At 40.4% G+C, this 14,892-nt stretch overlaps 1 protein-coding gene across 5 annotated transcripts in view; it reads left to right on the forward strand.

Moving 5' to 3' along the window:
- Positions 1-680: 680 nt before the first annotated feature.
- The window catches only part of SUMF1 (sulfatase modifying factor 1), an 87,948-nt gene continuing 73,736 nt past the window's right edge, over positions 681-14,892 (forward strand). For 2 of the 5 annotated variants that reach the window (XM_070493501.1, XM_044754250.2), the window contains exons 1-2: positions 713-1,000; positions 13,683-13,856. In XM_070493501.1, coding sequence (XP_070349602.1) covers positions 731-1,000; positions 13,683-13,856 — 444 coding nt within the window. In that variant the 5' untranslated portion in view covers positions 713-730. Of the gene's footprint in view, positions 1,001-13,682; positions 13,857-14,892 lie in introns of all 5 variants that reach the window. The other 3 variants (XM_014868374.3, XM_014868375.3, XM_044754251.2) reach the window with 3 other exon arrangements.

Genomic DNA, 14,892 nt, shown 5'->3' on the forward strand with positions numbered 1-14,892 from the left:
TAGAATCATCTGTGGAAGTAGTTAAAAACACAGATTGCTATGTCCTGTCCTCAGAGATTCTGACTCAGTACTGCATTTCTAACAAGTTCCTAAGTGATGCTGCTGGTCTGGGACAACACTTTGAGAGTCACTGTTGTACATATTCCATAGTTTGGATTTCTCTCACTGTATCCCTTGGCGAAGCGTCCTTCAACACATCCATCTTCCATTTTCCTTTCCCTAAGGGAAGCTTATTTAATCACATACAATGCAGCATAATGGTTAAAACTCAAGAGTTCGAAGCTATATGTTAGAGACACCGAGATCCATTGTGGCTGGGTTTAAATCTCGTTTTTGACACTTATTTGCCACGTGAGCTTGGGCAAGTCACTTAATTGCTCTGTGAACCCAATATCAATAGGGACGTTGTGAGGATGAAATGACATTCAAAAAGTGAAGTGATTACTTAGCATAGTGAATGGCATATAGCAAATGCTCAATAAATTCGATTGTAATTTTTTCAATGCAGCAATAATAATGGGGTCCACAGTCTGTCGAAAGCCATGAGTTTTGTAGGGTATTGTTGTGTTTTTACGTCAGCAGAGTCAAGGAGGCGCGCTCAAAAGACAGGTACCTGGAGAGAGGTGGATTGGGGGCAACTTTCTTAAGTCACTCAAGTCAACCTGGGGTCAGGCCCCTTTAAGGAGGGAGGGCCACGTGACCCAAAGGGTCACATGGCTCGCGGGACAACATGGCCGCGCCCGCGCGAGGGCCGGCTCGTGGCCGCTGCACCGGCCTAGGTTTCGTCCTGTTGCTGCCGCTGCTCCTGCTGCCGGTCCAGGCGGCAGGGAGCGAAGAGACCGGGGCCGGCTCGGGCGCGGCGTCCCTCGGGGGCTCGTGCGGTTGCGGCACTCCCCAGCGGTCCGGGGCCCACGGCAGCTCGGCGGCCGCGCACCGGTACTCGCGGGAGGCGAACGCCCCGGGCTCGGGCCCCGGAGAGCGGCCTCTCGCGCCCACCAAGGTGCTTTCTCGATTCCCAGGAGGCGGGTGGGGGCCACCAGGTTCCTGGACAGGATTGGAATGGGCAAGGCAAGGGATTGGTCGGAAGTAAAGATGATACCCGCACACTAGATCGCGCACCTGCTGATCCGATTTGATGGGGAGTTCCTCCTCCCTCATCGCCCCCGAAAACGGCTGGGTCTTGGGGCTCAGCTTAATTTTGAGCATCAGGGAGTTTGGTTTGAGGACAGTTGTCACTCTTTTTTCTTACCTCTTACCTCCTCCTTCCACCCTATCTTCTTGATGAGGTTCTTATAATTCTAAGTCAGATAGATTCGGGTTTAAGTCCTGGGTTCCTCTCGTTATCTGTGAAGGAATCAGGACACTGGGTCTCAGTGTCTCTCACATTTTTGCACACTTACCCGTAGTCTCTTCCAATAGATTTTGTTTCTTGAGGACAAGGACATGTCTTATTTATCCTGCTATCCCCAGCACTTCAGCACATAGGAAGGACTAAGTTAACAGTAGCTTTATTACTATTTTTTATCTATGCCTGGCATAGTGCCTGAATGTATGTGCGACGACGATATATAAATAACAACATTAAGAACGAGTATTATGTACATCGTCCTGTCTGCCAAGTACTTTGCATATTGGTCTGGTTGTGGAAACAAACTAGAACCTAGGTCTTCTGACTCTTAAAGAAGTGCCCTTTCTGTATACATAGGACACCCTTTCCTCCTCCTTTTTCCATCCCACTTTTCTTTTCTCTGGATTAATTCTGACAGGTTTCAGGATTTAGGTGAGGTAACATCCTCCGACAAGCCTTACCTGGGCTTCTCCCCTTCCTTCCTTTTCGGTATTTGCATATGCTACCACAGCAGTACGGATTTACTCTGACATAACAATTATTAAAGATGTTTGTCTGCTAATGTCTCTCCCAAGTAGGCTGTGAGGGTGGTGGGGGGTCAGGATGATAAATTTGTGTCTCAGGTAAAGAGTGTTAGGAGGTTGGAAGCTGGTCTTCTCATTGTTTCTCCATCTTATATAATTATTAGCCTTTTAGCTTTTTCCTATTGTTCCTCAGAGGGTGACCTGCATTATTAGTGTTTATCTTTTGTGTGGTGGGGAGCCCTGGTTACTATTGTAGTGTGTATTGGCCATAATTGGTTTTAATTCATCTGTAACTTGCATGGTAATTGATAATCAGTTTCTCCCTTCTTCCAGAGAGAGAGAGCCCTGTATCTGTTTATCTGCTTTGTAACCAACAGGGTAGCTGTTTATTTGCATGTGCACATTGGTCTGTCTCAAAATTTTGCCTAGAACCTTCTGGCCAGTGCTGAACATTGCTCATTTTAAATGCTCCAACTTCCTGTTGGTTCCAGAATAGGATGTGGGTGGCAGTATCTTTTGAATCACATTTATAAGATATACGTTTTTTCATCCGTTTAGAGTGGTTTTGTGTCCAGACTGGATATTGTAGGGGTCACTTTGGCTAGTTCTTGCAGTCACTTTCTATAATATGTGGAGGCATCCCAAGCTGTTAGTAAACTAGGGGTTGCTGAGAACACAACCCACAAGCCTTCAAGGACTTTTAACCTAATGATTGAACTTGAAGTAGCCTTCTTATCAAGACAAAAGACTTCATAGCAGGCAGTTCTTTATCTCTCTGTTTACCTTCGTTTCAAAGACTTTAGTTTCTGTGCAGATGACTTTGGTCTAATTCTGACACTTAGTCATTTACTCTAAATTCGGGAAGTCCAATATTATGGGAGAGGTACATGGTTGTAGTGATAGCCTCTTTTTTTCCCCTTTCTTTTAGAGCAGTTTTAGGTTCATAAAATTGAAAGGAAGGTACAGAGATTTCTTGTATACCCCCAAACCCTACACATGCATAGCCTCCCCCATTATCAACTTTTCCCCCCAGAATGCTACAGGTTACAATTGATGAACCTTCATTGGTACATCATAATTTCCCAAAGTCCATAGTTTTCCTTTGGGTTCACTCTTTTTTTTTGAAGAAGAAGATTAGCCCTAAGCCAACATCTGCTGCCAATCCTTCTCTTTCTCTGAGGAAGACTGGCCCTGAGCTAACATCCATGCCCATCTTCCTCTACTTTATATGTGGGACGCCTACCACAGCATGGCTTGCCAAGCGGTGCCATGTCCGCACCTGGGATCCCAAGCAGCGAACCCTGGGTCGCCGAAGCGGAACGTCGGCACTTTGCTGCGCCACTGGGCTGGCCCCCTGGGTTCACTCTTGATGTTGTACATTCTATGGGTTTGGACAAATGTCTAATGATATATATCCACCATTATAATATCGTAGAGTATTTTCATTGCCCTAAAAATCTTATGTGCTCTGCCTATTCATTCCTCCCCCTCTGCACTGGCAACTACTAATTTTTTTATTGTCTCCGTAGTTTTGCCTTTTCCAGAATGTTCTATAGTTGGAATCATATAGTATGTAGCCTTTTTAGATTTGCTTCTTTCACTTAGTAATATGCATTTAAGGTTCCTTCATGTCTTTTCATGACTTGATAGCTCATTTCTTTTTAGTGCTGATAATCTTCCTTTGTCTAGATGTACCACAGTTTATTAATCTATTCGCTTACTAAAGGGCATCTTGCTTGCTTCTGAGTTTTGGCAATTATGAATAAAACTGCTATAAACATTCGTGTGCAGGTTTTTTTATGGAGATAAGTTTGCAACTCCTTTGGGTAAATACCAAGGAGCTTGATTGCTGGATTGAATGGCAAGTGTGAGTTGAGTTTTGTAAGAAACTGCCAAGCTGTCTCCCAAAGTGGCTGTACCATTTTGTATTCCCGTTAGCAATGTATGAGAATTCGTGTTCCTCCGCTTCCTCACTTGCATTTGGTATTGTCAGTGTTCCAGATTTTGGCCATTCTAATAGGTATGTGGTGGTATCTCATTGTTGTTTTAATTTGCATTTTTTTGGTTGACATATGATGTGGAGCATCTTTGGCATCTCTCTATCATCTTTGGTGAGGTATCTATCAAGATCTTTGGCCCATTTTTTAACTGGATTTTTTTTTTCTTATTGTTGAGTTTTAAAAGTTTTTGTATATGTTGGATAACAGTCCTTTATCAGATGTGTCTTCTACAGATATTTTCTCCCAGTCTGTGGCTTGTCTTCTTGTTTTCTTGACATTGTCGTTTGCAGAGCAGAAGTTTTTAGTTTTAATAAAGTCCAGCTTAGCAGTTTCCTTCATGGATGTTGCCTTTGATGTTGTATCTAAAAGGTCATCACCATGCCCAAGGTCATCTGTTTTCTCCTATGTTATCTTCTAGGAGTTTTATAGTTTTTGTGTTTTACATTTAGGTCTATGATCCATTTTGAGTTAGTTTTTGTGAAGGGTGTAAGGTCTGTGTTTAGATTCATTTTTTTTGCATATGGATGTCTGGTTCCAACATTTGTTGAAGAGACTGTCTTTGTCCCAGTGTGTTACCTTTGTTCCTTTGTCATTGATCCAAAGATCAATTGACCATATTTATGGAGGTTTGTTTCTGGGCTCGCTGTGCTGTTCCATGGATATATTTGTCTGTTCTTTCACTAATCCACACTGTCTTGATTGCTGTAGCTTTATAGTAGGTCTTGAAGTTGGAGAGCGCCATTCCCTCAACTTTGTTTTCCTCTTTCAGCATCATGTTGGCTATTCTGGGTCTTCTGCCTCTCCACGTATACTTTAGAATCAGTTTGTTGATATCCCTAAAATAACTTGCTGGGATTTTGATTGGGCTTGTATTAAATCCATTTTTTCTCTGTTTCCTGTTTATTTAGTTTAATTCAACAGATGTTTATTTGGCACATAGGACCCTGTCCTATGCCCTGGGCGTAAAGAAAAGAAAAAGACCTATGCCGTACCCTCAAGGCATTTCCCCTCTGGTGGGTCTCTTTTTTCTCTCTCTCTCTCTCATACACACACACACACAATCACAATCATTGATGATGTAAGCATCATTTTTCTATAGTGACAATACTATAGGAGGAGGGTATACAGAGCACTTGGAGAGGAAAAAATGATTTATTCTTCCTGGACAAGTCAGGAAGTGCCTCAGAGAAAAGGTCACATTTGGCTGGGCTTTGGAGGAGACATTTTCAGGAGCTAGGGATGGAAGGAGAAGGAAGGACATTCCCAGAAGGAAAATAGCATGGGCACAAACAAAGCATTGTGCAAGCGCTTGGTGTGTTCTGGGAAACATGAGTAAGGTTTCTGGGGGACGTTTTCACACTTTTTAATGTGACGCTTTACAAGTGTGAGTCTTTTTTTTATTTTAATTCATTTAGTGAGCACTTGGCAAGATGAGGGATACGAAGAAATAAATAGCGCTGGGCTTTACACTCAAGGAATTTACAGTTTCACTGGAAAGTTATGGCAGTAAAAATTGTCTGGGAAAAATATAGATATTTAAAAATTTTACTTAACTTCTCTCTGGTTAAATAATACAGAATTCTCATTGAGAAAATTATCCCAACGATTTTCTATGCAGCTTATTATTTTGTAACAAGGTAGCAAAACGTTTTAATCTCCATGTACCTTTCAAAACAGTTGTTTGAAAGGCATTTAGAATCATGGGATGCTAAACTTGTATGTGGTGTCTCTGTGTGTATACCTAATTTCAACTTGATTTCCTGTCTGAGGATCTTTCTGATTGAGTAATGTGTACCCAGGTGTCAAGACACGATTGAATCACATCTCTTCCATGAAACTTTTCCTCCAGGAAGAAGTGGTTTTTCTGTCATCTAAATTCCCACAGCATTTTGTTGTTGTCTGATGGCAACTTGTCATATATATATATATATATATATATGTATTTTAAATTGAGGTCACATTGGTTTGTAACATTGTATAAATTTCGGATGTACATCTTTGCATTTTGACTTCTGTATAGACTGCATCGTGTTCACCACAAAAGTCTGAGTGCCATCTTTCACCATATACATGTGCCCATTTACCCCTCTTGCCCTCCTCCTGCCTCCTTCTCCTCTGGTAACCACCTATCTGGTCTCTCTATCTATGTGTTCGTTTATCTTCCACATATGAGTGATATCACGTAATATTTGTCTTTCTCCATCTGACTTATTTCACTGAGCATAATACGTTCAAGGACTATCTATGTTGTTGCAAATGGCAAGATTTCATCTTTTTTATGGCTGAGTAATATTCCATTGTATATATATGTGTGTGTGTGTGTGTGTGTATACACATATATAATATATATAGTATACATTGTACGTATACATATGTATATATACTATATATATATACACACACATTGTACGCACACACACACACACACACCCCACATCTTCTTTATCCATTCATCCATTAATGGGCACTTAGGTTTCTTCCAAGTCTTAGGTGTTGTGAATAGTGCTGCAGTGAACGCAGGGGTGCATGTATCTCTTCAAATTAGCATTTTCATGTTCTTTGGATAAATATCCACATGTGGAATAGCTGGATCATCTGGTATTTCTATTTTTAATTTTTGAGGAGTCTCCATGCTGTTTTTCATAGTGGCTGCACCAATTTACATTCCCACCAGCAGCGTATGAGGGTTCCTTTTCAACACATCCTCTCCAACGCTTAGTATTTCTTGTGTTTTTAATAATAACCATTCTGATGGGCATGAAGTGATATCTCATTGTAGTTTTGATTTGCATTTCCCTAATAATTCCCACATCTTTTCGTGTGCCTGTTGGCCATTTGTATGTCTTGTTTGGAAAAATGTCACTTCATATCCTCTGCTCAATTTTTGATTGTGTTGTATTTTTGTTGTTGAGTTGTATGAGTTCTTTATATATTTTGGATGTTAACTCCTTATTGCATAATGATTGCAAACATTTTATCCCAGTTGGTAGATTGTCTCCTTGTTTTGTTGATGGTTTCCTTTGCCGTGCAGAAACTTTTTGTTTGATATAGTCCCATTTGTTTATTTTTTCTTTTGTTTCCCTTGCCTGGGGAGACATGATATTCATAAAGATACTGCTGAGACTCATGTCAAAGAGCATACTGCCTGTGTTTTTTTCTGGGAGTTTTATGGTTTCAGGTCTTACATTCAAGTCTTTAGTCCATTTGATTTAATTTTTGTGTATGGTGTAAGATAATGGTCTAATTTCATTCTTTTGCATGTGGCTGTCCAGTTTTTCCAACACCATTCGTTGAAGAGACTTTCCTTTCTCCATTGTGTGTTCTTGGCTCCTTTGTCCAAAATTAGCTGTCCATAGATGTGTGGGTTTATTTCTGGGCTCTCAATTCTGTTCCATTGATCTGTGTGTCTGTTTTTGTGCCAGGACCATGCTGATTTGATTATTATAGCTTTGAAACCAGCAATTGTGATGCCTCCAGCTTTGTTCTTTTTTCTCAGGATTCCTTTGGCTATTCAGGGTCTTTGGTTATTCCATATAAATTTTAGAATTCTCTGTTCTGTTTCCGTGAAAAATGTCATTGTAATTCTTTTTTTTTTTTTAAGAGATTGGCACCTGAGGTAACAACTGTTGCCAATCTTCTTTTTCTTTTTTCTTTTACCTTCTCCCCAAAGCCCCCCAGTATATAGTTGTATATTCTAGTTGTGAGTGCCTCTGGCTGTGCTATGTAGGATGCCTCCCCATCAGGGCCCGATGAGTGGTGCCATGTTCATGCCTGAGATCCGAACCAGCAAACCCCCGGCTGCCAAAGCAGAGTGGGTGAACCTAACCACTCGGCCACGGGGCCGGCCCCTGTCATTGTAATTCTGGTTGGGATTGCATTGAATCTGTAGATTGCTTTAGGTAGTATGGACGTTTTAACTATGTTAATTATTCCAATCCATAAGCATGGAATATCTTTCCATTTTTTTATGTTTTCAATTTCTTTCAACAATATTTTATAGTTTTCAGTGTATAGGTCTTTCACCTCCTTGGTTAAATTTGTTCCTAGGTATTTTATTCATTGTGTTGTGATCGTAAATGGGATTGTTCTTGATATCTTTTTCTGTTAGTTTGTTGTTTGTGTATAGAAATGCAACTGATTTTTGTATATTGATTTTGTAACCTGCAACTTTACTGTATTCATTAATTATTTCTAATAGTTTTTTTGGTGAGTTCTATAGGGTTTTCTCTATATGTAGTCATGTCATCCACAAATAGGTACAGTTTTACTTCTTCTGTGTATTTTCTTTAATGTAGTGTTATTTGTGTAGTTGTCTGATACCTCATTCTACATGGGGAGCATTTTTAGATATGTTTTAATCTCTGTATTACACATTTTAAGCATTCTGTAACAATTTCTTGAGTGATCTGTCACCCTTTTTTGGTGGATGCAATGTTGAGAAACTGAGTGGGAGTAATGGATATCAGATACTTTTTTAAAGAAGCCTTTGCAAAATATTCTTTTGCTGTATCTCATCCTCCCAAGAATCTGGTGAGAGATGTTATCCTCCACTTTACAGATGAGGCAACTGAGGCTTAATAGAATCATAAATCCCAGGGCTTGAAGGAACTGTAATGCTGTTGCATCTGAGATTAGTCTGTGCAGGCCGTGGAGTGAGAGAATGCTATTGATAGACAAGCCCTGTATAACAAATAAGGCAGCAGTTTGTGGACAGATCCACAGAGCATGCTTCTCTTGTTATTCACCTGGCTTTCTCCTGAGCCTTTAGCTTTTTATATTAGGTTTGAAGAGAGGAAAGAAGGAAAAGGGAGAAGAGCTACACAAAAGGGTTGCATATAAACATTTCATTTTTGTGTATGACAAAAATTTCACAATAGTTAGTGAAAGAAAAGACAGTTAAAACAGGCTTAAGGGGGGGCTGGCCCCGTGGCCGAGTGGTTAAGTTCGCGCGCTCCGCTGCAGGCGGCCCAGTGTTTCGTTGGTTCGAATCCTGGGCGCGGACATGGCACTACTCATCAGACCACGCTGAGGCAGCATCCCACATGCCACAACTAGAAGGACCCACAACGAAGAATATACAACTATGTACCAGGGGGCTTTGGGGAGGAAAAAAAAAAGGAAAAAAAATAAAATCTTTAAAAAAAAAAAAAAAACTGGCTTAAGGGGCCGGCTCCGTGGCCGAGTGGTTAAGTTCGCGCGCTCCGCTGCGGCGGCCCAGGGTTTGGGTCCTGGGCGCGGACATGGCACCGCTCATCAGGCCACATTGAGGCGGAGTCCCACATCCCACAACTAGTAAGATATACAACTGTGTATAGGGGGGGTTTGGGGAGATAAAGCAGGAAAAAAAAAAGATTGGCAACAGTTGCTAGCCCAGGTGCCAATCTTAAAAAAAAAAAAAAAAAAAACTGGCTTAAGTAGAAAAAAATTGGGGGAGGGGACATTTATGGGCTCTCATAATAGGGGTTCAGCGGTAGTGTGGCCCCAGACATAGCTCACTCTTTGGCTATCTCTTGGCTCTTCTTCAGTGTTATCTCTGTTTTCAGGTAATGTCCCTTCTCCTGCTGATTAAATAGCTGGAAGACAAAGAGAGTTCCCCTTTTCTCATAGCTCCAGCAAAAGTTCTGAGATTAACTTTGATTGGGTTATGGGCCTATCCCCACTTATGTCTCTGAGGTCAAAAGGGTGCCATGATTCACCATGCCTGAGTCTCAGGAAGGTGGAGTCATCCACCTGAGCCACATATACTTAGAGAGTTGAAGAAGCGGTTCTCAAAGGGGTGTCAGAGGCTTTCACAAGAACAAGGGGGAATGGGTGTCGGGTGGGCAAAAATGGTAGAAGCCCACTGCACATGGCTCTCAAGTGTGCAGCCCCAGTATGAGTCTAGTGATAATAGAGGCATTCTTGACTTCAGCTGTGCCTCTGGGTTGAGTGGCAGTGGCAGAGGGGGTTTTGACTTAACTTTTGAGGAGAAATGTATTGTTTGAATCTGGACCTTCAGTGGAGACTTGATTAAAATGGTTCTTTTTATTTGGCTCAGGACCCTTTAGAGTGATGAGATGCTCTAGATTTCCGTAGAATGATGTTTTACATTTGTAGGACAAAAAACTTCACTTCATTAGTGAAAATTGGAAATTAGGATCCACTCAGAGCAATGCAAACTATTTTTATCTGTAGCCTCCAGAATGGAAACTTGGCTTATTCAGTGCTGGCTATCTCTGATGGTTAATGAAAGAATTAAAAAAAACTAGGCCAGGAGGCCACAGTGGAAGTCGTGATTGTATTAGCGTTGTTGGTACTCACCTTAATTGTCAAACTTCATTAGATGCAATGGGCACAGCTTCCTGTGGGCCTTGTCTTCACACTGGGACGAGCAGCTGTTCTCAGAATAGGGCCTACTTGTCTGCTGCCAGAAAGCTTTTTTTTTTCTTTTAAGTCCTTTATGAAACCTTTCATTAGATCATTTTAATAATCATTTTAAGACTACTCTTGAAGCTTTTGTCTGAATTCTGTTTTTCTGTTCCTTTGCAGAGCTGCTTAAAATTCTGACTTCTCTTCTAAGGACTGAGGAATCTTGTGTCTCAGACACTTGGAGAATAATGAGAATAATGCATGAACCTAGTTCAGTCTTTGAGCAGAATCTATTAAACAGATTTCACTGTGATGCAGACATGCTAACCATGTCTGGGACTGTGTTATAAGTGAAATAGAATTTTTGTAATTATAATTATGAATAATTCATGATAGATTCCTTATTATATTCATGATCTCACTCATTCAGGCAATAAAGATTTTTTGAGTGTCTGCTGTGAACTATGCACCATATTAGGCACTGGGGGTATAGAAATGAAGACTTTATTTCTGGTTCCCAAGGAATCTAGAATCTAGAGAAGGTGAAAACATGTCATTAAAATACTGTGTGTGTCCGTTGTTAGGATAGATAGAGGTATGCATCAGAGGAACCCAAATGAGGGGCATATGACCCAGCCAGGGAAATGCAGGCAGGAAAGGCCTCCTGGAGGAGGTGATCCTCGAACACTGACATTCTTTACAAAGAGACAAAGAAAGTGCAGGTGGAGTACAGGGTGAGAGAGATGGTGAGAGATTAGGTACTGAGTTTAAATATTTTATTTTACCTTGAAAGGTGATGAGGACCCCTGAAGGATTTAAGTAGGAAAGTGGTATGATCAGATTGACACTTATTTTATTGTTTATTTTGTTGAATAGACAGTATGTTTATGATTTAAAATAAAAATAATATAGAAGGGTGTGTAGTGAAAAATTTTCCACTTACCTAATGACCTTCCCCTCAAACAACCCCCGCATGAGTTTCTTGTATATGTTCTCAGAGCTGTGTTCTGCAAATAGAAGCAAATACAAAAGTATGTGACTCTACTCTCCCTCCACCTCCTTTCACACAGATGGTAGTACACCACGCTTACTGTGGTGCACGTACTCTGCTCCCTTAGCTCTTTATCTTGGCGAGATCTCTCCATATCAATATATTAAAAGTATCTTTTCTTTCTCTTGTTTCCATTCTTTTTCTTTTCTTATGGCTGATTAATTTTCCAATGGCGTACAATTTACTTAGCCAGTCCACTACTGATGGACATTTAGGTTGATTCCAGTTTTTTTCTGTTACACACAGAGCTGTAACAAATTGCACTGGATACAGAAGACTGGCATTTTGGAAAGTTCAGTAGGGGCTTAAATATTTGTTGAATGAACAATTGAATGGAAAGTAGATGGCTTAGGAGCAGCAAGGGATGTGAAAGGATGAGACTGTAGACAGGGAGTCCAATTGTGAGGTAACTGCAGTTATCTGGGAATAGAAAAGAGGAGATTGATTAGAGGGATATATATTTAGATCTAGTAAGACTAGGTGACCTGTGTAATGTGATTAGGGGACGGGAGTAGTCAAGCGTGGTTTCTTAGAATAATAGTAATACATTGGACAAATAATAAGACATTTGTGACCCATATGTCCTAGAAAAAATACCTCCATTTTCATTGGGAAATACACGCACAGAATTGAAGGCAACTACTAGCAGAGACAGCCAGTGGAAATAGAAAGTAGCAATCAATGATTGTTGATTGCTATTTTCTTTTGATCTGGTTTTTCTAACTCTTCTGCTCTTATTGCTAAGCCATATTCTCTTTTTATTCCAACTAGTTCTCTTCTTTGACTTCTTTTCTTTCCTCCCTTAATTTGAACCCTTGTTTTATAAATCAGAGATTTGACAATTCGTAAGGTGCTGAGAAGTCAGTGAATTGACTTCTCACTCAAAGGATTAGAAAGTAAGACATTGTGTCTGCAGAGTATATTTCTGACAGATGATGTGATTGTGTTCTTTTTTAAAAAATTGAGATAGAAGTGACATACAATAAAATTCGCCCTTTAAAGCGTACAATTCAGTGGTTTTTAGTATACTCACAAAGTTTCACAACCATCCTTATTAATTCCAGAACATTTCATAACTCCCAAAAGAAATCCCATACCCGTTGGCAGTCATTCCCCATTCTCACCTTCCTTTCTGTCTCTTTGGATTTCCCTATTCTGGGCATTTCATATGAATGCAATCATACAATATGTGGCCTTTTGTGAGTGAATTCTTTCACTTAGCATAATTTTTTCAGGGTTCATCTGTTTTGTAGCATATATTGATACTTCATTCCTTTTTATGGCTGAGTAATATTCCATTTTATGGATATGCCACATTTTGTCTGTTCATCACTTGATGGACATTTGGGTTGTTTCTCCTTTTTGGCTATTATGAATAATGCTGCTATGAACATTCCTGTAAAGATTTTTTCGTGGACGTAGGTTTTCATTTATCTTGGATATATACCTATAATTGGAATTTCAGAGTCATATGGTAATTCTTTATTTAGCTTTTTGAAGAACTGAGAGACTGTTTTCTAAAGCAACTGCACCATTTCCTAAGCCTACCAGCAATGAATCAGGGTTCTAATTTTCCCACATCCTCATCAACACTTATTATTGTCCATCTTTTTGGTTATAGCCGTGCTAGTGGGTGTGAAGTAGAATCTCTTTGTAGTTTTGATTTGCATTTCCCTAATGACTCATGAGGTTGAACATGGGCTTGTGTTTTTAACTAAAAGTTTAGGTGCAACGTTCAGACCCCCTGTTCAGTGCTGGGAATACAGGTGTGAACAAGGTAGCCTCAGTCACTGCTCTCTTGGAGTTTAGAGTTTATATGGGACAGTAGATAGGAACAAAGTAATTGCAGTTTGAACCTTAATAAGGAATTAATTAAGGACAAGGACATAATAAGGACAAGATATGGTCCTTTAGTAAACTTTTTAGATTTTCTATTTCAGTGAGTTAAGTCTTTTTCCATTATCATTGGAGGCCCAAAATCATTCAGTGGGTTTTTAAAGATAGTATGTATGGCATTTTTGCATTTGTAAAAGATAATTCAAAAGAAATGAGAGCATATTAAAGGAAAAACACACACAAATGTGTAAAGAAGTAGAATATTCTCCCTGCCTCTGAACTCCAGCCATTAGCAGCCTGGTGACTTTTGCTCCAGACCTGTTTCCATAGCATGTACAAATTTGTATCACGTAGAGTTTTGACTAAAGAAACTGCTTTCCTAAAGAATTTTCACTTCTTTTTGTGACTAGTCATTCACTTCGGAGTATGGAGTGACTTCACTGATTTTACAGTGATTTCTGTGGTGGGGGTTTACTTAACTATCGGGTGCTTCCTGTGTGCTGGCACTCTGCACTTCACACAGGTTCACATTGGCTGTGATGGCATGACTTCCCCTGTTTCCCCTTTTACTGCAGATGGTCCCCATCCCTGCTGGAGTATTTACCATGGGTACAGACGATCCTCAGATAAAGCAGGATGGGGAAGCACCTGCGAGGAGAGTCGCTATTGATGCCTTTTACATGGATGCCTATGAAGTCAGTAATGCTGAATTTGAGAAGTTTGTGAACTCAACTGGCTATTTGACAGAGGTAATGGGGTTAGGATGGGGAGGGAGAACTTGTTCTTTTCTAACGTCAATTAACCGCGTTTTACTCTGTGCTAAGCACTTTATGTATATTTCATCTAATTTAATTCTCATAGCAACCCCCTGAGGCAGATTACTTTTCAGGTAGCAAATTGAGGATTAAGAAAGTGATTTGCCTTGAGTCGCATAGCTAGTTAGTAGTGGAGCTGGGATTCAAGCCTGGCCAGTGTGACCCCAGGGCCTGTACTCTTAACCATTATGCTCTGTTGTGTCAATGCTTTAATATGCCAGAGAGTACCACTAGCACTCTGGCTTTGAGAAAACAGCATGCAAAGTAAGGCCACTCTTCCAACTCAAAACACTGCAGTTTGGCTGTTCCAGAAGCATTACGTATTTCCTAAGTGACAGACGCCGAAGTGCAGCCTTTCATTTTTGTGGTTTTATTCCAGTGCCTCACAACTCATAAGCTTTCCTGTGGCAGTTCCAGGCTTTCTCTTGTGGTCACTGAGTCACAAAGCGTGGTGCTGAGAGTGGATATCTGTTCTCAGTGGCCATAAGAAGAGGGAGGGTTTTTAGTTTGTGAAAGTTTCTGTAAGTGTCTAAAATGTACTTGTTCTCTAGGCTTCCCGTTTTCTCTTGCGGAAGGACTTTACCCTTGCCTTCATTTGTGGAGTTCTTGTTTTTGTTTTCAGACCAAAACCATCTGTTTTTATTCAAAAAATAACTTGAGAGTGAATGCTGAAAGCAAAACAACATTCAAATTTGGTCTTGCGTTGTTACGTTTCTTTGGAATTTCCTAAAATATACAAAGTGGTTGTTTTTTTTGTACCTGTTTGTCCCTGTTCTTGAAACTCTCAGATCAAGTTCCTCGATGGTCTGCTTAAGTTAGAAGAAGGCTTCCGAGGGAAGAGCCTCTCTTAGACTAGAGTTCTCCGTGAAGATAAGGTGGAATAAGCGGAATTTAGGGCATCCAGGAACTTGGATGGGGGAAAATTACATACTCATTTTTACTACCCTCTAACTGAAATTTGGCATTTCCT

This window comes from Equus asinus, chromosome 21 (assembly GCF_041296235.1).
Source record: "Equus asinus isolate D_3611 breed Donkey chromosome 21, EquAss-T2T_v2, whole genome shotgun sequence".
In the NCBI taxonomy this organism is placed as follows: domain Eukaryota; kingdom Metazoa; phylum Chordata; class Mammalia; order Perissodactyla; family Equidae; genus Equus; species Equus asinus.